Source organism: Orbicella franksi, chromosome 1 (assembly GCF_964199315.1).
Source record: "Orbicella franksi chromosome 1, jaOrbFran1.1, whole genome shotgun sequence".
NCBI classification, from domain to species: Eukaryota; Metazoa; Cnidaria; class Anthozoa; order Scleractinia; family Merulinidae; genus Orbicella; species Orbicella franksi.
In genome coordinates, this window is record NC_138145.1 from 20,692,440 (window position 1) to 20,717,439 (window position 25,000).

Here is a 25,000-nt window from a genome sequence, read left to right on the forward strand (position 1 = left end):
AAAGGCTGGCCCTCTGTGCTCCAAAACTACGAAGGGAGGGAGCGCTGTTGGTTATTCTGTCTTCTATACCCAAATTTGCAATTAGCCAATCAGAAGCCATGTCTCCTAGTATCTTGTGATATCAAGTCACTGACCTGCTTTGGCTATGATTATCTTGGCCAAATTTGGGCACGGTAAATACCTAATCATATCTTTTTGGTACACTTTGGCAGCATATCAGGCTCATTTGGACTTGCTGTGGGTATTTTGGCTAGTCTACGTCTGGCCACAATATGAACCATGGCTTGACCAGGTATGATTAGGTATAAAAAGTGTTTCAAAGTTTCAAGAGGAAAATGCCAGGGCTTGCTGAAATTCACCTTAAATTATAATCTTATCACACATAATACCTGAGTGTCCCTGTGTGTCAACTGCCGTACCAAAGAACAGTACATATTCAGTAACAGATGCATGTAATATGTAAACAGATCCTGTCCAGCCACCTGCATTCATGAACAGCCATTCTCTAGCCCCCTCAGACAGGATATGACCTGGATACTTCTGTTCAAGTTCCAATGCGATCTTTGTATACTTTGCATTTATGCTTTGCTTTTGGTCTATGAAGAATATAATTGATAATAAAAATCACCATTTTGCAGACTGCATGCATACTTAAATAAAATCCTTTACCGAGAACTAACCGTAAACAAGCTACAATACTAATCTGAGTGCTATTCAGGCTACCCTGAGTAATATTCAGGCTGCTCAGAGCGCTATTTAGGCCCACAAGTTGTCTGCAGTCTCTGTCTGCGCCATAATTCAGTACGTTTGTGACAAGGGTGCTACATTGATTCTAAACACTTACCGTTTCCCACATGCCGCTTTGCTATCTTTGCAATATCCTCTGGCTCAAAAAGATAATGTTTATTCTTTAACCAATGATGAATGCCAAAAATTGCAAAGCCAATAACAATGATATAAGTAAAACCTGACATGGTGTGAGGCTCTTTCGTTCACTCATCCGACTCTCTTCCGTGTTGTGGGGTGTTGTTACAAATTGTTACCAAACCCGAGACCAGACCCTTTCAGCATTTGGGTGACCTCGATCGCCCGCGAGGAAACAGCAGTGAACAGCGGTGGCACATGTACATACCCACGTAACTCTACCCAGTCTATTCCTCGGTCGTGATTAACTATGGCGGACGAACTGGCCTGGCGGACGAACCGTGCATAAATAGGAGTTTATATGAACGTAGGAAACACTTTAGTTGTCCCAAGAGTGCATTTTCTCGCTGAATAATGAAGTCAAGTTTGAAAGGTAATGATGCATTGTGCCATTTTGGCAGATACAGCAGCAAAAACCCTGAAGTTGCCTTTGTCTGCTAACACGTGTGCACGCATTTGAACAAATCCATAATCCGGCCTGGTGTACCGGTAGTCCGGCACACTGAGGGAATGACCATTGTACTACCTTTCGTTATGAGCTTCTCTTTAGATTAGCTGGTGTGTATTGTTGGGTCTTTTGTATCGGTTCTTGTGTAGCGGTATACGAGGACAGAACCACAACATTCTTGAATATCCTCACTCATTTCATACACGACCCCACAAGCTTTTAGCTTTAAAACTCATCATGTTGAAATAAAGGCTTCCTATCCTATCCTACTTTCTCAAAAGATATCACCAAGTGCATGTACATGTACACCTGAAACAGGGCCTTGGAACAGAACATGGATTGTAGCTTTGTTAGTTTTTTTCCAACTTCTCCAATACTCTGCACAAGAACAGTTTGTATTGAAAATTATGTTCAGGAGGGAATGATGGAAAGATAACCTTACATGTAATTGTATGTTAATCAGACCTGTAGTGACTTGAGATGCTAAACATTTTTAAAGTTTACGAAAGTAAAATGACTGATTAGCAGTTATGATCTCAGTCTAGATGATGCTATCTGCTACTAATTAAGAGAGTGATAATTGCGACATATACATGTATTGTTACAGGGATCTATTCCAAGCTAAAAGACTCCACAGTTGTTTGGGATGAGAAGTTGTTACTAGCAAAGAATGCTTGGGATTCTGTTGACTGTGTGATTCCAAACAAACGGAAAGTTCTTCTTGACTGGACTGTGCAAGAAATTCTTAAAGGATACAAAAAAGGAGTACAGTAAGAACTGACAACATCAACTTTAGTCTTTTATCCCCTCCATCCCTACCCACCTTCAATGTATATTTATCGAGGCTGCACAACAGTTTGCTAGTGCTTTGATAATTTTTTTCTGATTGTAATCACTCATTGAACAAATAAGGTTATTATTTTATTAATAATAACTTGCACTTTGATATTTGATAAATCTATTACCTTGAACAGACATTACTCTTTAAGATAATGTGACAGTAAAGCATATTTTCAAAGAACATGACTTACAAAATTATCTGCAGCCACTCAAACTGAAACCTGTTGAGGCTTGCTATCCAATGTATATTACATGTATGTGTACTAACTAATAAGTGACTGCATGATTTAATGGGCACCATACGGTTTACTGACTAGCCCTGTTGTCCTCTTTGTGACTATATATACATGTACAATGAACATGTAAACCATTATCCCGATCAAATTGCAGGTTTGAATTTGACAATAATTTACTGTAATATGCAAATTGTGTTGCATACAATGTAGTGTTGTAAGCCTGTACATGTTGCATATGGGAGAACTTAAAGTACATCCATGGTAGTTGACTGTCTTACCCAACCCTAAAGTCTATGAATTTGCTTCACAGAGAAGGCAATAATGATGTGTTAAATGGTCTGTGGGAATTGCTGCTTCATGCTTTAAAGAGCAAAGACCTTTTTGCTGAATCAAAACATTCCATTACCCTCAAACCACAACTTATACAGGTTTGTAAATAATACACATCTTAGTTGTAGCATGCTAATTCATAGCTGCTGTGAAAATTTTGTCACTTTTTTAAAGTAAATACATATTAATTAAATTGTAAGTTACATGACCTGTACATGTATAACCTGAAGTCTTAATTGCTCTTAGGTATTTGCAGACATATTTTCATGTACAGATCCTGTTCACAATGGAAGCTCTATCAATATCATCATTGAGTGTTGTTATGCTCTTATGTCTACTCCTCAACTTGCAGCCTCTGTGCTGGCCAAATTTGAAAGTTATGTGAGTATTTAGGTTGATGCCTTATTTATGAGTAGTTCCAAATTCATAACATTTATGTTGGGTACAAAGATGCGGAGTTGGTTATAAATTGTTACTGCCATGTAAACTGTAAATTAACGCGTATGCTTTCCATGTTTTAATCCTTCAATGGGCCATATTTGTATTCTCGCATTTGGACTTGAACGAGCCTGCAATGGAGGCTCATGTGGGGGAATATCATTAAAAAGAGATAATGTCATTTGCATTTGAAAAGACTCCACGCATTAGCCTCAGTTGCAAGCTAGTTCCAGTCCAATGCCAGGAATACGAATATGGTCTATTGACACACGTACAGTCAAACCTCCAGTAAGCATATTCAAATGTACATATACCCTGGTTTGTGAGGTGTAAAAGTATTCACATTGTATCTATATGGTAGGAGAGATGTTTACTTAGAGTGGTTTCCAATTATTAAGTGTTGTGAAACCAAAACTAAAGCATATATAATCACTCTTACTATCCAATCACAAAGGACACACATCAGACAATACAGTGAACCATTCAAAACTCAAAGTAATTACATGTAGCTGACGCAAAGTGGAGGTAAACGTGTGTGAACGAGTCATGATTGGTTTTGGTTTAACTTCTGATTGGATGAAAAAGTGGTGCAAGTTGTTTAAGGATTTTAGTGTAGTATCTGCAAACCCAAATAACTTTTGACATGCAAATGATAACCTCGCTAAGGTACATGTAGGTTAAAAATGGAGTGCTTTTATGTGACTGGGGCTATGACTTGGTATCCTTCTACCTACTAGTGCTGTCTGTCTACAGAACACATCCAGTAGCAGAGGTTCAACTGTACAATTGTGCATGCATTTGTAATCTTTATTAATACCTTTTTGCTCTATTTTAGGTGTCTTTCTTATCAGCATTACTATCCTTTTTTGTACCAATATGTCTGGAGCAATCCAAAGAGCTTCATTTGTTGGTACAAGTCTGCTTAGAAAAGTATCTCTTTATTCAAAGACAGCAAGCCAATCAACGGAAGGTATGCAATGATCTTGCTGGTAACAAAACTGATTTTATGAATTAACAAATACACATTGAATAACTTAGAGTTGCTGTTATACTGTTAGCACCTTTGCTGTACAGGTGCATATACATGTACATGTATATGTTTACAAAATAAATAATAATTAATGCTACCTTCAAGATTGTATGTACATGTATTCTGTATATATTATGGATCAATTTTTACGTCTACATGTACTTGTCCTTCTGTAGGTTTTTACATCCATGTGCCAACAACTTCTTGAGCCATTAGTCATCCTGCATCATATGTTTGAGGACACTGTGGAGCTCAGGAATTCCATTACGGATCAACGTGAAGATCAGTCAGAGAACTGGCATGTAAGAAAGACCCAAGGTATCACTAATTTGGTGGAGTTAGCATTAGCAAGATCTCTCTTTCACAAGTAAGATATTAGTCAGAAATTAATATTTCACCTACAAACAGTGTGAACAGACCTACACATATCAGATGTGCAGGTGTTTGGATGCATGTAGACACCACTTGCACTGCTGCAAACTTGCTGACTTGTAGACCTGCCTGCTTAGAAGCTGCTGACATGTAGACCTAACTTGAACATAGATCTGTGTAATTTGCTGACTGCCAGCTTTAGAGTTTTTAACTAATAGTACTGTATTCACATTTTCATTTCTGAGAGCTATATAACTAACCCTAAACAGGCTAACCTGAGAGATATTAAGGCTAACCTGAGTGATATTCAGCTAATTGGATTGTTATGCAGGCAATTATCAGAGTGCTACATGTATTTAGGCCTAAATGTAATCTGCAGTTTACAATCTGCAAATGTCATACAGCGTACATGTTTTCTGTGGGTCTACATACATGTACATAAAAAATAGACTTTGCAGGCCTCCACATTTACTGACTTGAGGCAGGCTTACATTAAATAACTCCAGTAGACTTTCAGGCATGCAGATTTGTAGGCTGTGCTATAAAGCTGCCCTCCCTGGGAGAGAAAAAATTGGAAAGAATATCTCTGTGTTGCCATTGATAATAATGGTCCTGGCTTCTGCATTCACCCTTGGCCAGACCCATATCTTTGCTGGCCTGCAGAGTCCTAGCCTAGTGGATCTGCAGAGTTGTACTGTCATATACCGTTACAGACTTGGTGAAATTGAGGTACATAATAATTATTATTTTCAAGCTGGAGAATTGACAGTGGAGAGATCTTCTCGAGCTGTACACAATTTGCCTCTGTCTGTAGTTTTATTTATTTTTAAAATCTTTTACAGGGATCACGTGTCAGAGTATCCACAGGCCTTAAAGGTACAAGAGGAAAAAATAATTAATTCTGATGAGCCTGCCAGCAAGAAACCAAGAATTTACAGCTATCCAAGGCTTCTTTTTGAGAAGTTGTGGGAAATGACAGATCCTGTCACAAAAGTATGTTATTCATTGCAAATGGTAAAATACATTGTATTAATATCATGTTAGTTTCTTAAATCAGTATTAATAGTTACATGTAGAGATATTATGAAGACAACTATTCTTCATATATTTTTTTAATTGTTTAAAGTGATTGATACATGTCTACATGTATGTTAAGCAATCCATAATATGTCCAACTGTACATGTCCATGTACATGGTAAGTGTGACAACTTCCTTTTGTGTTCTCACAGTGGGATGTTTGGTTTGTATTGTTTTGGATATCATTAAATTCAGTTTAGTGGTGAAGTTCCTCTTGTGAATGGACAAAAGGAATTAGCTGACTGTGTACATGTAATTAAATTTCTCTGCTCAATCAATGCTTGCATTTATTCTACTATTAATCATCTTGACAGATCTTTCCATAAAAATGTGCTAATTTTAGTGGGTTCAAACAATGGGTTGGGTTCACTGATTTTCATCATGATTACAGTATGATTGACAGCAGTGGAAAAATGCTGCACATGTATTTAAGCTTTCACTGACCTTTTTCACAATATACAAATTTCATGTTGGAGCCTCATGCTTTTTCATTCCAGAAATGTCCTTTGTTTGTCCAACAACGCATCATATAAAGAAACTTAGGGGAATGAATGACAAAGAGACATATAAGCGTGTATATACGCACATATGTGCGTGTATTGACATACGCGTATGCACAAAATACGCACGTATAATAATACACTTATGCGTAGTTCGCTTATATCTGAGTTGCACTGTACATGTAGATATTAGGGTGTTGAACTAAAGTTACACTCTGTGGGTCACTTAAAAGCACCATAAATTACCTTGTTTGGAAAGTTCAGGTCATGTACACATTTTTTTAAGTTGTTGTATTTTGTTTTTCATTAGATTAACATTAGTGGCACAAAAGAGGCAACCCTAGCAATACTTCCTCTCCTTTATAAAGAATTCATCAATGCCAGCAGGTTGGTATACATGGAGCAGCCCCTGCCTTTAGATGATGTACGATGTTGAGAGGTGTCGTAGCCTGATGGTTAGCATGCTAGATTCTGGATCAAGCAGTCTGGCTTTAGGCCCTGGCTGAGATCACTGCACTGTGCTCTAATTGGCAGGACAATTATTTACCTCACAGCTCCTATCTCCACCCAAGTGTTATAATGGGTACCACTGAATTGATACTGGGGGTAACCTTGAAATGGACTGCTTCTCATCCAGAAGGGAGTAGAAGTACTCCTAGTTGCTTAATGCCACAGAAACTTTGATGAACTCCAGTAGTATGCCCAACACAGGCCCATTGTTCTTGATTCCAAGTATACACTCATAGTAGGACCCACGGCATGCAGTCTTGTGTTGAGCACATTACCAGAGTTTAACCCAGTTTTTGCAGCATTAAGCAACTAGGAGTAAATGTATTTCTACTCCCTCCTGGATGGCTGGTAATTTAATCAAGGGTATGTTTAGAAGATGTCTGTCAAGGTGCATGTGTATCTTTGACAATACCTGTTGGAATATGTGCATCACTAATAAGTTTTGAAACCAAGGGTTCTGTTAATTTAGTAATCGTGTCTATGATAAAATTCTCAATCGTGATTGGCTCTCTGTGCGCCTATTTAACACGTAATTTGCACAGGATCATGTGGGTGTCCAATTACAGGTATCCAATTTGAACTTTTTGTAATTAGATACCTCTAACTGGATACCCACATGATTTACACGTCAATTACGCACGCTTTAATGGCTTCCTTCACAATGTTTCCTACAGTTTTCAAAACTTATGAAAAGCGCTACAGATGTGTTTGCTCAAAAGAAGTTTTTAAAAGACATTTTTAATTCCGAAATTTGTTATAGATATGATTAATTAGTAATTGGACCTCGTGTTGTACAATTCTGGGATAAATCATGCTCATAATTTCAAATCGGCCTCGCTCTTCGCCCTCGTTCGATTTTGAAATTACTTGCACCATTTTTCCCTGAATTGTACTCCACTCGGTCCAATTACTATTACAAATTGTTTCGCAGTTACCATGATAATGAAAATAATTGTTTTTTCTTTGGGTAATAGTGCCATCGATTTTACAAATCAAAACATTAAGGGTTTTTTTATCATAATATTCAAAGAAGTTTATTTTGAATATTAAAAAATAATAATTATGTAAGCCTAAAGTTTTGTGATTTACTTATCATGACCTTTATTACTATTTCTATGTTTTATCTTTCAGAAAACAACATTCATCCACATCGGCAATGGAGTTTGACTTTTTCAGTGAAATCTGTCAGCTGATGAGTGTACTAAATGGCAGGTGCAGACATGTTATGTCTTCTATCATTACTTTGCTCCATCAGTTGCTGGAATGCATACTCAATTATGACATTTACCAGGTGGGTAGCATACATGTAACATGCCCCCCAAAATGTATAATCCAATGGCTAGTGGCCATGCCTGAAATTACCTGAAAATATAGGAGTACAGTAGAACCCTGTTAATCTGGTCATCAATGGGCCACAAAAATCTGGCCATATTAACTGGGTGGTTGTTTTAAAGGGGTTCTTTAAATAAAAAAAATGGCTGACTAACCTTTTGTTCGGACCACTTATGGCAAAGTAAAAGGTCAAAATGTTTTATTCCCTCCAAGTTAGGGGGGTCCCGGTAAATATGGTTATTTGACACCTATTAACTGTCGTTGCTTCAGTATTTTAACGACAAGAAGAACCATATGAAAATGGAATCTACTGGATCATGTTCTACAGTTATCAGTCTCAAAGCCCAGTAATTTATTTTAACTAGGCAGTGGGATTTATCTCGTCCGTGGCTTCGTCTTAAGTAAGGTGCATATCAGCAACTGCAATTACACATCATTCTAACGCAGATAGCGAGAGCCATTACTTAATTTTTCAAAATGGTCACAGAAGTGTTTGGGCATAGTTAGTAGAGGGGACAAATTCTCCTTTACTAACTACTTCCTCTACTACCTTTCTCCGAATTTTGAAGAAAATTTTGGAGAAAATTGTTAAGAAAAATTTAAAGAAAATTTTTAAGAAAATGCTAGATATTTCTTGGGGAATTCGAGTTATGTTACGGCAGAAAAACGGCTTTTTTGTGTTTCCTTGATTGAATGTTCATGAAATGGCCAAATATCGTAAACAGTACGCCAGCACAGAAAAAAATATTCAAGTCTCCAAACATTTTATGGCATTTTTGAGAACGTTAGTGATGATTCTCACAATCCACGTTAGAATGATGTTTGTTTGCTGTTGCTGATTGTGGATATTTGCCATATAAACAACACTACGAAATATGCACTATTCTTGTTGAAGAAATACTAAACCAAAGACAGCTAATTAATTATGCATAAATAAGTGTCAAATGACCATTTTTGCAGGGGGTCCCCCCTAACTTAGAGGGGATAAAACATTTCGATCCTTTTTTGCCATAATCATTCACACGCCAAACCCAACACTTGTGCCAAGTTTGAAAGAAATCAGGGATTGAAGTTGCATCACCTGCTGCCCAATTCTCTCCTGGACACACTCTTACTTGGTGATTCCCTAGTAAAAGAACCCGCCATAGATTTCCGATGAAACTTGGTATGCTGTTGTTACAGGACAAGGAGATATTAAAAACGTAGTAAAAAGAGGGGGTTACCGTGCTTGTTTTCACGCCACAATGCTGACAAATGCGGTTATTTAGGTGACTTTTGGCAATCTCCATTTTTAACAAATAAGCTCGATTATTTTTCAATACAGTGTGTTATATCACCCAGAGTTTAACTTTCTTTGGTTGTTTATTCATCTACGTCCCAGGAAAAATGTCCTCAAATACCCTGCATTTTTTTATCCTTTAAGGAAACATAATTTGGACATACGCTGTTGGGCCCGTAATGTCTCCCTCTGTAGTTTTTATTTCATTTGCCAAAAAAGTAGCCATAGATTTCTGCTAATTTTTTTCTCAGTTATTGAGGATATTGTTCTCATTGAAATTATGAAGTAGAAAGTGGGGGTCACCGTACTCGTTTAAGAGAAAATGAGCATTTATTTCGTTATCGAGCTTAGTTTGAGGGAAATCTCTTACGTTTTGTGGCGCGCGCTAATGACGCGAAAATCGTGCGCAGTTGGGATACGCAATGCAATACTAAGGAATCACCTTACGCTAATGACGCAAAAATCGTCCACAGTTTGGGATACGCAATGCCATACTAAGGAATCACCTTAAAGCCATAAGGGGTATAAGGGGTATAAGGATATAAGGGTATAAGGGTATAAGGGTATAAGGGTATAAGGGTATAAGGGTATAAGGGTATAAGGGTATAAGGGTATAAGGGTATAAGAAGAGAAACTTAGTTGTAATTATTGCACGGCTTTTGGGAAAAACAAAACTAGAATGTTTTGTAATTTTTTTTTATCAAAGTCACTGTGGGGGTATTGGGGTATAAGAGGTATAAAGGGGCGTAAGGGTAAAGGGGTATAAGGTTGTAAGGGTATAAGATTTATAGAGTGTGTCCATGTGACGTCATCAAATTCTCAAATACAAAACTAGAGAGCCCCTAGAGGTTTTATCCTCATCAGGCATAAGAGGTACTAAATTTATATCTGTTTACAACTTCCCAGCTCAATAGCGTCCTTCGTTTGGAAACCAGCGCATTTTGAATTTCGGAGTTGTTCCGGAGCGTGGCATGAAGCTAAGATCGCATTTGTGGAAAGATATACACTTATCTCGTGATTTTTAGCCATTTTAGGAGTTGAAGTATTAGGAAAAGTGCTTTTGCAAATGTTTTTTTTGTTTGGTTCAAATAATCAGTTGTCTAGATAGCCAAAGTAAGTTCCAGATGTTTACACTATTTTCCAGCTGCCATATTGGAGGACTAAGGAGGTACTAGGCTCTATAATTTTGCGCGGAACATTTTGACAAATATCTCAACTTTGGGACAATGCACACACCTTAAACTTGGAAAACTGTTGTCTTTATTTATCGGCTATAATATCACAATTTCTTGAATTTATCCATGAATGGTTTTTGATTTTATTTTCTATTACGTGACAATGCACACACTCTAGAAGGGTATAAGGGGTATAAGGGGTATAACACCAACAGAATAAAGTGGTGGTAATAACGAGGTGGTCGCCACAATAACGGGTTCCACTGTAATACGAAAGGATGTTTAAAGCCAATATTAGTTTTTAATAAAAACATGTCCCTTTGGGTTACATTTAGAGTATGTGCTGTACACTGTACATGTACAGTGTACTTGTCTAACAGCAAACCACTTAAATAGTTGGCTCAGGACTTCGCCTCTCATCATCAACTATAAGCTGTTACTACTTTGAGCTTTCAGAGTAGTTGTAAAGTACTGAGTACACAGGTTACGAATAACTGATTAACAAGCAAATGAGAGTGGTCTAACAGATACATGGGTGATCCTATCCTAACTTGTACAAGTGTAGTTCTTTTTTGGCCTGCATGCTGATGTTTCTTTCTTTCTCTACGTTCCCTTTTCTGTGGACAAAGGAAATACATGTAGGAGATGTCTACATGCAGGCTTTTCTCTTTCTTTTAAGGTACCAGATGACCGTTTGAATGGCTCAGTGCAGTTTGATTTGTTCAAAAACATTGTGGAAGTTTTAATTCAAACAGAAGTGCCTGGGTAAGTGTTGTGTGCCATATAGATTACTACTTAACGATCAGATTTCTATCGTGTGATAGTTGACGAGGGTGCAGCCCGGGTCGACTATCACAACAGAATCAAGAGTGAATAATCAAATTGTTTTGGCCTCTGTAAATCTACTAGTTGTTAAAGACTTTATGTATACTAAACCTTCTCCACAGACACTTCGAAAACGCAAACTAACAACTGAACACTGTTAGGCTACTCACTATCTACAACAGAGTAGATAGCTAGTGAGTAGTGTAGTCAATCAGAGAACAGCATTCGTGATAGAAACTATAGATGTATGCTGTCTAATATATATTAGTATCACCCAACTAGTGGACTAATGCAAATCCTGCATTTTGATTGGCTACGCTACTAGGGGACTATTAGTAATAGTCCTCGAGTAGCGAAATTGGCGCCATCGAGCGTGACGCTTTCTTTCATTTTATTCCGAAATAAATATTTCTTCAACTTGCATTTGCTAACTTTATTATTACCTTTTCTGTCCGACTAGTTGGGTGATACTAAAACAATTAGACCCTTCGCCCTCAAGGGCCACGGATCTAATAGTTAAATAGCATGATCTGGAGGCAAACAATGCATGTTACACCACTTCTCTGTTTGCACACTTTTCACATTGTGTTCTTGGGCAAGACGCTTTACTCTCACAGTACTTATCTCTAACTAGAAGTATATGGCTTTTTCAGCAAAGATTGTCCTGTGGAAGGGCCAAAGCATATTATGCAACAATGTTTAAATGTATTATGGGTAGTGTTTTTATTTCAATTACTTGATTGAGGCTCAGAGAGTTTCAGCAAGAAGGAAGGAGAGAGCATGCATACGTCAACTGTTTAGCAACAGTGAACCACCATTAGCCATAACACCTTTCGGCCTTGCGGCGTACGCTGTTACACTTGTGAAGAGTAACCTTTCTCAAACCAGCTGTACATGTAAATGTTATCAGCAGATTAAAAGCAGCAGGTATCCATTTGATGGACAAACATTCCATGAAAAGGGTGATAGAATTACTCATTGTCAGAATGGTCTTGGGGAAATTTGATCAAAATGTTTCTATCTCGTTTGCTTCAAAAGAAATGTGATATCAAACATAATTTCAACTCTTTTTCATCTGTGTGAAAACAAAGGTAATAAAACTGTCAGAGTATTTGGGATGCTTTTTGCATTTTTTCTTATATTATTTTATATGCGCTTCCAGTGAAGCCATATTCAAGTGCCTTGATGTTCTTTTGAAACTCAATCATTCCTTGCTTGAGCCACACTTAGAAGTGATATGGACGATGCTTTGGAAAACAAGAGGCACAACTCCTGCTGCGCAAAAATCCTTGATGTCTTCTCTCATCTCCACTTATGTTCAGCTACGACAGGTATGCTGTAAATGGTTTGAACCCAGGAGCATCAGTAGTTCGTATAGTGTGATCGTCCGGGTGAGTGTAGTTTGTTTTTCACAAAAACAACTACAACGCTGACTTTATTAGAAGAAATATTTACCGACCTACTGAAGCTGACGCTACGAACAGGAACCCTACCCCTGTTACTACAGTGACTATACCTTACATTAAGGGCACTTCTGAGACCATCTCACGGATCCTACAGCCCTACAACATTCGTGTAGCCCACAAACCTACAGCTACGTTACGACACTTACTGACCAACGTGAAAGACAGAGACGAACCTAACGACAGACAGGGAGCAGTTTACAAGATCAAATGCTCCGACTGCCAGGCTTCCTACATTGGTGAGACTGGCAGAAACCTTAACACGAGACTGACTGAACACAAACGAGCCACGAGAAATGGTGATGCCAACAATCACATTGCTGTACATCATCAACTGACAAACCACAACATTGACTGGGACTCTGCTCAGTGCTTAACCTACAGTACAAACTATTTTCAACGACTGACTCTGGAAAGCTGGTACACTTACCTAGAACAAACGCCTCTTAACAGATGTCAACAACTACCGGCGCCTTACAAACGACTTATCCACGACAGAAACGAAACCGACAAACGGACTTCTAACAGACCGACTTAACAATACACGGACCAAAAACCGACCTACTTGACTAACAATAGACGGATCGAAACCCACCAATGACTGATGACAAACTTTACACGAGTATTTCAGCCAATACCATCATGGCTATACTGACCAATCACGTTCAACGGACCAGACTTACAACATCATCGACTGACAAACACTATTCACTTGACTCTGAAGATGACTTCCGCTCAGGTTGTCGAAACGTCAGTCACCAACAACAGTTCTTTTCGGAACTACACTCACCCGGACGATCACACTATACGAACTACAGGTATGCTGTGTTCAGTAATTTAAGCTTCGCACAATTTGCATCATAAATATGGCTCTGAAGGACTTCTTTGGGGTCTCCTTAGAGTCCCCCAGAGTTAACTTTGCCTAGTTCATGTACGGCTTTCTCCTAGGCCTTCACGGTCAATTGATTTCGGTGGCGTATCCGAGACGAATGGCTCTTATCGCCTAGGACCATGTGACACGGAAACGATTGACCGAGGGTGTGGGTTTGAGCCTGGTCAGGGTAGTCTTTACAACTGAAGTCTCTTCACACTCACTATTTTTTCCACGCTTGCACCTGAGATTTCTTGGAGGGTCTTAGGTAATACCCCTAAATAGCCTGAATATCAAACTTTTCGAAAGTAAGAGAGTTAGAGGAGGAAAAAGTACTTCAGGCCTGATACTTAAGCTAACCCCTGAAAAGCTCAAGTCGATTGTGTACATGTACATGTACATGCCACGGTACAGAGATCAGTGTTTTGTATCCTATTGGGAGTGTGGAGTTTGAATTTATAAGCTAAATTTTGGGTTGCCGTCTCTTTAGCGTGAAAGAGATACATGTAGAGAGCATGCGTTTGCTGTGTTCTGTAGTGAACAATGGCTTCCATTTTTGGCTGTCGGTAACCTGTCGGTCAACTGTCAGCCGACAGGTTACCGACACACTACCGTCAGTCGGTAGACAGTGTTAAGTAGACCGAAAATTACCGAAAACAGAGTCAAAACTTTTTCAGTTGAAAACGGTAAATCTGTCTATCGTACCGTTGGTACCTATCTACTTGATCCTGTTTGGACGGTAAAATAGGCTTGTCTCGTCTTGATCTTTTGGGAATTGTTCTTCAATTTTACCTGTTCTTGGACAAGGCAATTTCCTCAAACAGTGCCTCCCCTTAACCATAAGTACAAAATGTGCACCATCATCTGGAGTCAATTGTTAAAACAAGTCAGCAGGTGAAATTATGTTCATATTCTCACGGTTTGCTTCCTCACAAACTGCTTGAAGTATCCTGCGATGTACTAAAGTGCCAGTCGGTTGGAATAGTGTTAATGCTGCAGGAACTAACAAGCTTTAATTTAAACTTCTGCGTGACTGTAGTGTATAGTTTACTTTCTTTGTGAAATCTCAACTTTATTGTACAATAATTTTATTTTCATCCAGTTTGAGAAACTTGTCTCGGCAGTCTTGGTCTCCATGAGAACTCTGGACGTTTCCAATTCTGGTTTGAAACCACTCTTCAACCAGAAGTAAGTTAATTTTTTTTTTCCCTTTTTTTTCACGAAATAACTCCGCTCATAGTTCTCATATTCTGGGACATAATGTTGTAACAACACGCAATTTTACCTGTTTCTCGGATGACTCACATGACTTGAGATGCAGTCATGTTATAAATGGGAAGCTGACCAGATATGAGTGTCCGTATTCATGATCTACTATCGTTTGAGGATGGTAGTCCGTATCTGTTTTATGGTAGTCCGCCTTTAACGTTTCTTTCAAGGGGAGTGGTTTACCGTTAAATTGTTTTTATGTTGCAGATTCAGTAAAGCCATCCAGGGACTTCCCTTTGGTCAAATTACCAGCATCTGGAACATCTTCTGTAACGAAATCGTGGAAAACTACCTGACAAAGATATCGTCTTTAACAGAAGCAGCTTTAGTCAAGAAAAAGAAAAAATCTTCGTCTCAGCTAGAGGCCTTGTTAAGAAGTCTGGAATATGTTTCCTCTGTCTTCAGTGCATTTCTTGTTAATATAAGCTTTGGAGGAATTGGAGAACATGCCAAGAAAAGATCCTCTATGTCGTCTATAGGAACTTTACTGCTTCGCACAGTCACAGATGTTGTTGATCCTTTGTTCGAGACGTCGTTAAAAGTAGCGCACGAAACAGTAAGTATCCAAACACATGCTAATCTGTCTGGTTGAATGGAGAGTCATATATGTAATTTTTACTTTTCCAAGGGCAGCGAATTTAATATTTCAAGTTCAGCAACCTGAATATTTCAAGGTTTTCTTAGCGTCCTAGTTAATCTCGTTTCCAGATCTGGGAACGAGATTACGTCCTAGTGCAAAATGACGGTGGCAGCCAAAGCAGAAGCTAAAAGAGAGAAAACGCCAGCCAGGGGACATCTCCACATACATGCCCTTGTCCAGTTTCTGGTGGCGAGTAAAACTACTTATGCTGTTTAAACTCGCCTGTTATTCACATCTCAAAACAGTGTCACATTGCTCCTCAGAAGCTGTACATCATCATCATAAACTTGTAATCTCTTTCGTTACGTTCTCGGTCCTTCGCTAAACGACAGAGTTCCGCCAGCCTTTGAAACCTAACGCGGCCCTTTCTTTGTCCAAATCCAGGTGCAGAGTGTCTAACTCATTTTCTGGATGTGTTACTCCCGAGAAAACACTCGTTAAGTTGATAAGTTAAATTTCCGTATCAGCTGTGTTTTACGAGAAGGGGTTATAAGCCCACAACAGTTCAACCACTTTGCTAGAAACAGCACAATGTAGTTCACTGACTTTTTAGAAAAATGTTCAATAACGAATGCTTGATATCTTTTGTAGGAACAAGAATCAGCCTGCTTCTCTATCTTGATATTGCAACACGCCTTAGGAGAGTTAGAATTGTTTCTGAAGAAGTTTAATGTTGTCGAAGACGACAGCGAAACAACCAAGATATTACCATCAATTATGTGGATTGACGAGATAAGCGACTTTGTTCCTGCAAAGGCAAACGAGAAGTTGATCTCTGTGCTTAGTAAAGACAGAGGAAGGCTTTGCTACCTCAAGGTATGTGAGAAATAATTTCGTTAATTTACCGCATTATGAAACATAGCTGACTGTGGAGATTCACCCTATTGCTAGCACGCGACTGCTATTTCCTATTGCTTTTTATTTTCCATGTCAATGAAGTTTACAGGGACAATTTGCCTGCAATTCTTATTCAGTATTCCACTCTGTCAAAACCTAGACTTCAAACAATAGGGAACGTGCCAGGTTGTACAATACTACAATACAAGTGCAAAGCTGCAATACGTTTTTTTAACAACGTTTTAAGATGTAGATCAAAATCATATGAGCGTCCATAACACAGACTGAGAGGGAAATGATGTGGATTTTTGTCTATAAACCAAGCAAACCGCCCACTGACGGATAACGATGTGGCTACATTGAGGAGAGACCCAACTGAACTTGATGCCGTGTGCTTGGCTGGAATAGACGAATGAAAATTTTTTACTATAAGAAGTTCTGAACAGTACTTTTCTTTTTGGTAGAGTGCTCTGTGTGTTCAGAATATCAGATCTATTCTACTCAAGAACAAAGAGTTAGACAGCGTTTCTGAAGGGAGCATGCCAAAGAGACTGGTGTCTAGTGTATGCTGCAGTGTCAATCATGGGCCTATGTGCAGTGCATCTTGGGATAGACAAGTATGTGTTTTTTTTTTTTAATTTAGTAAATGTCTCGCAGCGTTTTACTTTTGAGGGGATTTGTAAGCCTTGAACTAGTGGAAACTGTAACCAAAGTAAAGCTTGGCACCTATTAGCGGCATAAAGACAGAACAACAATCTCACCTAAAGTTTTTCAGATGTTATATAAATGTGTTACAATGTGACAACTATAGAGGAGAAAAACTGATTTTTTTACGGCCGGCTTCGTTTAATTGAGGCGCAATTACAGAACGGTTAACCATTTCCAAAAACTAATGAGTATTGAATAATGTTTTTATGAAAAGAGAATAAAACAATTATCTCGGTCACGGCATGCATTCAAATCTCAAACAAGTAACCTGTAATTCATTCTTGAGATTGGTTTCCACTTGATGAACCAAAAAGGCGATGGACGCCCAGTGCCAGTGTAATTATTATGTCCAACGTCCTTTCCAGCAGTTTAATTCGTAATGCATTTTTTACCCCGGTACTAATAGGAGTGGTCAATCAGTCCAGGGAATGTTTCAGTTGCACTCTGGGATTTGATTAGCAAGCATGCTGTTGTTCTGCTTCCTCTATGTTCTGCTGACCAGCAGCTACAAGTGGCTCGTCTCCTCATCAAGACTGTCACTCAGGAAACACACATGAATGGAAACGCACAACCAGGGTATGTTAGTCTAAATGTGATGAGCTCTTTGGGGAGTGATCAACTTGTAATTTCCTTTTACAATGTTATTTCATTATCAAAGCGATGAGAGAGGAGACTAAAATAGTTCGTCGACAGTTTTTCCACCTGAGAGCGAAAGATCGCACGTTCATACCTGAGAACCTGGTTTCATGTCGTATCCACTCCCCATCCTCTCCCCTCCCCTCTCTTTTTGAGGTAAAACGTCAAAAAAACCACCGAAGTGCCGAAGACTCTCCCGTTCGTTTTAACCAATCAGAAGACTACACGTGCAGTAACGAGCACACTGAAAGGTGTCAGTTGTCGCCCACTTAAGAATGCGCCATGTTTACGCTCAAAGCTTGCATTCATTGGATATTGTTTATGTTTTAGGTGTATCACTATGATTGATATCTCCATGGTGATGATTCAAAGTACCGGCTTTCATGAAGTGCTTGCTATGCAGTCCAGCACGGTGTGTGCCCTATGGGGACACCTCCAGAGAGCTATCGAGTCTAAATGGTTAGTTAAAATAGTATTTGGTACACAGTCACTTTTAATACACGTACCCGTAATTTCCTTTTGTTGTTCCAGTGTCTTGAGCTGGAACTTTTCAATGCCGTTTTAAAGGACAAGGTCACTCCAAAAAACGTATTTTTTTTGTCAATGCTAAGAAAAAGCACTAAGTTTAGCCACTCAACTAAGTTTCAGCCTCGAAAGTGCGGGTTTTCCTTATGAAATTCGTCTCCAAAGAAGCCCAAAAACTCGACATCGTTGCCGCCATTTTGAACAATACTCAGCAGCCAGGCCGCGTTTTCGTGACGTCCTTTCGTCCAAGAGATTTTGTCCAAATGGCTTCCGACAAGCCTTTTAACTACCTCTTTGGGTTATGGCTGCTCTTGAGCCGTATTTTTTTTAGCCAAACGAGCTCGAAAACGCCAGGAATGATAGTAGTGAAGATAGTGTCAGTTATTGGCAAGTCATGATAAACAACAAAAACATTGGATTTGTTTCTCGTTTTTCTAGCAGTGTAGATGGTTTAGGAGGCAGTTTGATGAAAGCTCTCACTGATATTTCAACGCTGGATTTCTCAAACACTGGAAGTTTGGAAGAAACGCCTGATTATGGTAGTACCATGGATGATGATACAGACGATGACGATGGTGATGACGAAGATGTAGATGATAAACACGACGGTAAATACAGCTGACTTGTTGTTAAGGAATCTCCTTACTGTTATATGCAGTTGACTTTATCAAGTTGTAAAATGAGACTATTGACGCCAACGAAATTATCGAAAGCAGTTCCTTAAAAGACCACGTTCGATATATCAATATTCTAACGTGGCTCCGAGGCTTTCAGGACAAACTTCTATGTTTGGTGGTGTTTTCTTTGTCTCTAAGTCTCTTTTGGGAACTGAGGGACAAAGGAAACTTTAAAAAAATGCAACTTTGTCCTGAAAGCCTCGGAACCATTTTAGAATATTGACATCTCGAACGTGGCATATTAATGTCATGTTGTAACAAGATTTCGAGGTAGACTTTCTTATGTCGTATTTTGGTTCTCTTGAAATGATACATTGTTACTTTATTCACTGTTGTCTTAAATGACTTAGCTGGTGATTTAAAAGTGTTTTCAATCACGTAGCTCTGGAAAGTTCTGATGACGATAATGACGACGAAAACCGGGATAAAGAAGAAGTGCAAGAAGGAACTCGGACATCTGGTGAACAGTGCTTTGGAGTACAAAAATTTCGTACGCTTGGTTGTGAACTTGCTGATATCTCAAAAAGTCTTTTGTTCGCCGATGCTCCTGTCATGAACTTAATTGCTTCGACTGCGGAATGCCATCGACTGTTGAAGGTTAGCGCCTTTACAATGTAGTTCTTTACAGTATGTCTTTACCTTCCATCTGTAGAGAATGGATGCCACATTAATCCACAACGTTTTCAGAGCTAGTATACTTCCCAAAAAAGGAACCCGTATTCAAAGGGTGGTGTTCACCTGAGTGTCGAAAAGTAATTGGTTTTGCATAAGTAGGCAACACTACAGGCACAAAAAACTTGGGCTACTTTTTTATTCACTCAGAATTAATTAAAACCAAAACCAATCGTGACCCACTTGTACACGTTCACCCGCGCTTCACGTCAGCTACATGAATTTACTTGGAGTTTTCATTGGTTCACTGGATTGTCTGTGTCCTTTGTGATTGGCTAGAGTGATTACTTTGACTTAACCCTAAGCCAATAGACCAATTTTGATATATTAAAATTCAGCCTTAAACAATAGACCTCGGCACGAGGCACCGGGGAATAACTGCAGAGTTTGTGGGGTTTATTCCCCGGGGCCTCGTGCTGAGGTCTATTGTTTTAGGCTGAATTTTAATATATCAAAATTGGTCTATTGAAATATTGGAGGGTAGATGCCTTCAAGGTAGCAGAGGAGGAGGGCAGCAATCTCCTCTGCAGCGAGGTTACCATGGCAGCCCAGACACAGTCCACCTCCAGGCAACAGTCAACACAGCACTGTAAAAAGACAGTGTGTGGAAGATACACTTACTGTACCTAAGTGGGAGGGAGAGAGGGCAGGAAAACCAAACAAGCAGGAGAGCAATTTACTACAAGCAAAGCTCATGGCATTGCTCCTAGAAGTCCTTACATTACCCCCTTCCCCCAACCCACCCCACATATCAGATAGGCCGCTGGCCAGCATTGGCTTGATTTTAACTTTGCTTAATTTCATCTAGCGGTAGCCCTATGAAATGTCTGCCAATCACTGCACTTGTTATTAATAACGCTGTCGATCCATGGTATATACAGGGGTTTCATTAACGTTTTTAGCAAGAAGGCAATTGGTTTTCACGGACAGGCAAAACTTCTTTCTCTCTTCTTCTTTCTCACAAAAACTGACCTTAAGATGGTCAAACCAGGCAGGCAAAACCAACCTCACAGCCGGTCAATTTTCTTGGTACCTGGCCCTAATGAAACTCCTTTAAATAATGATCCTTAATACATAATGGCGTGTACACTTTTTCTCTCAGGTTCTGGGTCATCTACCTCTTGATTGGCTGTCAGATGACAATCACATTCGCTGCCTGATGGGCCTGTTCTCCTGTGACGTATTGCTAAATTCTAACATTTTCCAGGTGATTATTGAACATCTGTAATTGCACCAAGCGCGAATTCACTCAGCGCTCATTTTATGAGCGTGGTCTTGTAATTACATGTGTTATAAAGAATGATGTGGCTCCTAACCGATTATAAATACAAGCTTTTTACTAGATTAAATCCTTACTGTATGTTCGGACAAATCTCTAGCTGTTTTGATTGTGGAACTAGAAGAACAAGTCGTGAAGAGCTTTTTCAGCATCCCAGAACATAATCCTAAGAAAAAGGTCCATTTTGAATTACCTCTTCAGCAAAGACTTCTGCCGTATTGTTTGGTACGATTAGCTCTGGCTTTGAACAGGACTTAGCTTTAAACGTTTACTACCGTCTTTATAATTCAACTTATGTGTAACAACATCTGTCTTAGGATTGTTCCGCTGACTTGTTAAAGTCGCTGGCGCTGAGTCGTCATCTTCTAGCAGTTATGTTTGATGGCTGCGTCACCAGACGAAGGTTTATATCACATCACGTGTTTGATTTTGAAGCTCTTCATGCCTGGCTCATCGGCTCGGCTACCAAGCTCTGGCGACAGCACCACATGGTGAGGTTTTAAATTGACTTTACGACCGTTCCAGGAGAGGGAAATTTCTCAGCAAAGCTGTCAAACAAAATTAGCAAGTGGTGTGTGTTCTTAATGAAGGAATTCAGACACTAAGAACTTGTAAAGTAATTGTTGATGGAAGGATTATGCACAACCAAGGTGTAAAACTTGCTTGACACCAGTTTCTCTACAGCTGTAAAGCTGTATTATAGAGTAAATACAAAAAAAGCTTGATACTGCTTTGTCCTGTTATAAAGCACACAAGGAAGTGACGAGCGCACTCGAGAAATTTAGAGGAACTCTCGCCTATCGGCTTGCGTCAGTTCCCTGTGTGCTTTAAAACAAAACAAAGCACGGTAGAGCCTTTTTATAATATTAATTCAAATGTGTTTCCAATCAGTTAACAGCGATAGAGCGCACCGATTTGTACATGCAAAACTGATACAAGCTCGAAATTGTATTCAGAAGACTTTCTGTTAAACCGGAAGTTTATATTGTAGCTTGTTTATCTCAGCAGGATCAAGCGTCTGTGAATGAAATAGATGTTATGCTCAAAGAAACCAGAGGACTTCTCTTCTCAACATTCAAGTACCTGCTTAAAGCTCCGCCATCACTAACCGCTTATGCTGGCCAGAGCACAATACAAAAGGTGTCGAATATAATATATATAACCACAGAGTAGGTGTTATGATTAATGAGATCTACTCCGACTCAGTCAGCAAAACTAGCTCCCAAGAAATCAGCCAATATTTATTGACAGCCAGAAATGGGAAATATATACAACTTTCGCGCGCGACACACCCCACCAGGGAGGCAAACACTTAAGGAAGCAATCTACCAGGGCCTTGGAGGATAGCCTACTTCTCCCTACCCCCTCTCAGGCAGGGTTTCACCCCAAAAGGGGGTTAGGTGAGGGGATATTTTTTTAGTACTTTGAAGCAAAGTAAACATTTTATTTCTAAAATGATCATAGTTGTATATTTGACGCTCAAGATCATAGTTGTATATTTGACGCTTGCTATATTTTCGCCTTTGTCTCTAGCTGAAAGATGACTTGCAGACTTTTTCTTTAGAAGTACAACAGTGTTCAAATAATTCTTTGAAGAAGATTATGAGTTCGTATCATGTAGTTTCAGGTGTAACAGCAGGAATCCTAGCATTGTGTGAAAAAGTAAGTGTATAATGCGTCTACAGTGTAGAAAATACTGATAAGGCAATTCTACAGTGTGCATTTTATCCGAGGATTACATTGTTATTTTTTATATACATAAAAATTCTGCAGGTCCTTCAAAATGGAACTTTCAGGCCCCGTCTACACTGCGCCGGAGAAATTTGAAAACGCAGCCTTATCTCTACGGTTAGGCCTACCGTCCACACTAATCCGTCACGAAAACGAGCTTTTCGAGAACGCTCTTCAAACCGCAGGAACTTGAAAACGTCGGCGTTGCGTTTTAGTCTGGGACGGCAAACATTTTGAGAACGAATCTTTTCGAAAACGATGACGTGACGATAATCATTTTATTTCATTACCCGAGCTTTTTCCAAACACAAATCTAAAATAACCTTTGATTGTTGCGTTTTCAACTTTCTCCGGCGTGATGTGAATGGAATACATTTGATGCGTTTTCAAAGTGAAAACCCCCGTTTCCAAATTTCTCCGGCGTAGTGTTGACGGGGTGTTAACCAACCGATAGCCGGGGACGGAATACTCTTTGTGCGCACGATACTGCAGAAATGACTATGCACCACTAGACGCATCACCCGATCAGGAGCTTCCTAAAGGTGGTACCGTAAATCCTCGAATTAGCGCCCCCGCCTCCTCGAATAAGCGCCCCTCCTATCAGCCAAAATTCAAGATAAGCGCCCCCCCCCTCGAATAAGCGTCCCCTTCCCCTCCCCCCATTTCGTGGACGAGTAATGAGACAACAAAGGATGTATAGTTTTCATCGTGTAGTATTAGATTTGTACATTGTTTCAGTTTGTGAACATGTTAAGTTTGGAAAAAAAATAAGCTTTAGGATCAGCTTTTTATGTCGATAAACAGCTTATGTTGCTGTTTATGCGGATATGACGTATTGAAAAATGACCATGTCAGGCTACGATTTGGGAAAAATTTAATAAGCCCCCCCTCAATGAAGTGCCCCCTCGAATAAGCGCCCCCTGTCTTCTCATAAATTTGAAATAAGCGCCCCGGGCGCTAATTCGAGGATTTATGGTATTAATGTTTACCGGTACGTCCTTTTTCAGGTTGTCTCTAACAAGACCTCCTCTAGCAAAATGATAAGGATATCCTGTGATGTCGCAATAAAACTTGGCCCTGCTCTGCTCGAGTTAGTGAGAGCAATTATCAGAGCATCACAGAGAAAACAGAAAGGAAAGAAAGATCAAGATGTCGACAAAAACACGTTACACGAAGTTCTTTGTCAATCTCCCGTTTTGATCGATTGCTTCACATCTGTACTTCACATTTACGCAATTTCCGAACAGTCCAGGTATTCGGCTAAATTACTTTGTTGATATTTTTTGTTACTCCGCAGTGTCGACTTAGTCACTTTATTTATAACTAGTTATGGTTTTATATGATGACTGTTTAGGAAACTAAAGCGCGTAAAGGAGGTTTACAAGGAATGCAAGTTGCAGGATGTCTTTGGCGTCATACTGACAGCTGCCATTCATCACGTGTTCAAGCGGGACCTACCGCGTTTAGAAATTGCATTCAACGACAGTGAGGTACATTTATGCTTCCTGCCGTTTACATTACCATAATGATACGATTTAGCCCCTCTTTTCGATAAGCGCCCCCTTTCTAATAAGCTCTCCCCATTGAGTGTCGTGGTTTTAATGAGCGCCCCAATATCGAAAGTGACACGGAAGTCATTGACTTGGAAAAAACGAATGAAGTCTGTTTTTTCAGTTGAAAGTAATGTTGAGCGTTATGACTATCAGAGCCCCTATCTGTTACAGTTCTTGAGTCAAAAGTATCTATTGTGTTTTATTTAAGTAGTATTGTAACACATTCAGATGTATGTGTTCAAAAGGAAATGAGGGATCCGTTCCTAATAGGCGCTCCTTCTCCAATAAGCGCCCTCCATTGAACCATCAAAATGAACCTACTGAAGCAATATGAGAACTAGATTTTTTGCAGTAAACCTTGAGCTAACGCATTACTCAGCCATCAAATTGGCTCGTCAGATTCTAATATCCGATTGATAATGAATATTTATCAAAAAGTACTTGAAGTAGAGTTCTTAAACAATTACTGATTACTTGTTTTCTTCTTTTCTCAGGTTGCAAGTTTACATTCCAGTCTCCGATTTCTCAAAGTGGTGTGTTTGTCACGCTCAAATCTGGAGCTACATTTACCAGATGATTTTCACATTCGACTTCTCGCCTCCACGCTTCACTTCTTGAGATTACTCGAACTTAACAATAACAGTTTTACCGATATTACGAAGAATACTGAGTCTTATGTTGAAAAGGAAAATGACGACTATCAAAGCAGAATGACAGAGGTGTTATTAGTGGAGCAAGGAAAGGCTTCATGGAGTGATGACGCTGTCGAACAGGGTTACTGTCTTGTAGTGTCATTACTTGAAGGATGTGAACCTGCTCTGC

The 25,000-nt window shown here is 39.3% G+C and overlaps 2 protein-coding genes across 3 annotated transcripts in view; one reads left to right on the forward strand and one right to left on the reverse strand.

Moving 5' to 3' along the window:
• The window catches only part of LOC145496674 (sigma non-opioid intracellular receptor 1-like), a 3,496-nt gene extending 2,461 nt beyond the window's left edge, over positions 1–1,035 (reverse strand). The window contains exons 1-2 of the mRNA XM_081476410.1: positions 845–1,035; positions 390–596 (exon numbers count right to left, since the gene is read on the reverse strand). Coding sequence (XP_081332536.1) covers positions 390–596; positions 845–974 — 337 coding nt within the window. The 5' untranslated portion in view covers positions 975–1,035. The remainder of the gene's footprint in view (positions 1–389; positions 597–844) is intronic.
• Positions 1,036–1,172: 137 nt separating this feature from the next.
• Positions 1,173–25,000, forward strand: part of LOC145496122 (unhealthy ribosome biogenesis protein 2 homolog) — a 30,403-nt gene continuing 6,575 nt past the window's right edge. The window contains exons 1-26 of one of the 2 annotated variants that reach the window (XM_081475763.1): positions 1,173–1,297; positions 1,980–2,142; positions 2,759–2,876; positions 3,025–3,159; positions 4,052–4,186; positions 4,423–4,613; positions 5,461–5,611; positions 6,507–6,583; positions 7,838–7,997; positions 11,172–11,257; positions 12,480–12,648; positions 14,754–14,839; positions 15,128–15,476; positions 16,152–16,376; positions 16,862–17,014; positions 17,512–17,681; positions 18,072–18,200; positions 18,705–18,874; positions 19,326–19,540; positions 20,718–20,822; positions 21,212–21,385; positions 21,900–22,034; positions 22,428–22,556; positions 23,633–23,877; positions 23,980–24,115; positions 24,673–25,000. The exon at positions 24,673–25,000 is cut by the window's right edge and continues 35 nt beyond it. In XM_081475763.1, the coding sequence (XP_081331889.1) occupies positions 1,279–1,297; positions 1,980–2,142; positions 2,759–2,876; positions 3,025–3,159; positions 4,052–4,186; positions 4,423–4,613; positions 5,461–5,611; positions 6,507–6,583; positions 7,838–7,997; positions 11,172–11,257; positions 12,480–12,648; positions 14,754–14,839; positions 15,128–15,476; positions 16,152–16,376; positions 16,862–17,014; positions 17,512–17,681; positions 18,072–18,200; positions 18,705–18,874; positions 19,326–19,540; positions 20,718–20,822; positions 21,212–21,385; positions 21,900–22,034; positions 22,428–22,556; positions 23,633–23,877; positions 23,980–24,115; positions 24,673–25,000 (4,153 nt within the window). In that variant the 5' untranslated portion in view covers positions 1,173–1,278. The remainder of the gene's footprint in view (positions 1,298–1,979; positions 2,143–2,758; positions 2,877–3,024; positions 3,160–4,051; positions 4,187–4,422; positions 4,614–5,460; positions 5,612–6,506; positions 6,584–7,837; positions 7,998–11,171; positions 11,258–12,479; positions 12,649–14,753; positions 14,840–15,127; positions 15,477–16,151; positions 16,377–16,861; positions 17,015–17,511; positions 17,682–18,071; positions 18,201–18,704; positions 18,875–19,325; positions 19,541–20,717; positions 20,823–21,211; positions 21,386–21,899; positions 22,035–22,427; positions 22,557–23,632; positions 23,878–23,979; positions 24,116–24,672) is intronic. The other variant, XM_081475771.1, reaches the window with a different exon arrangement.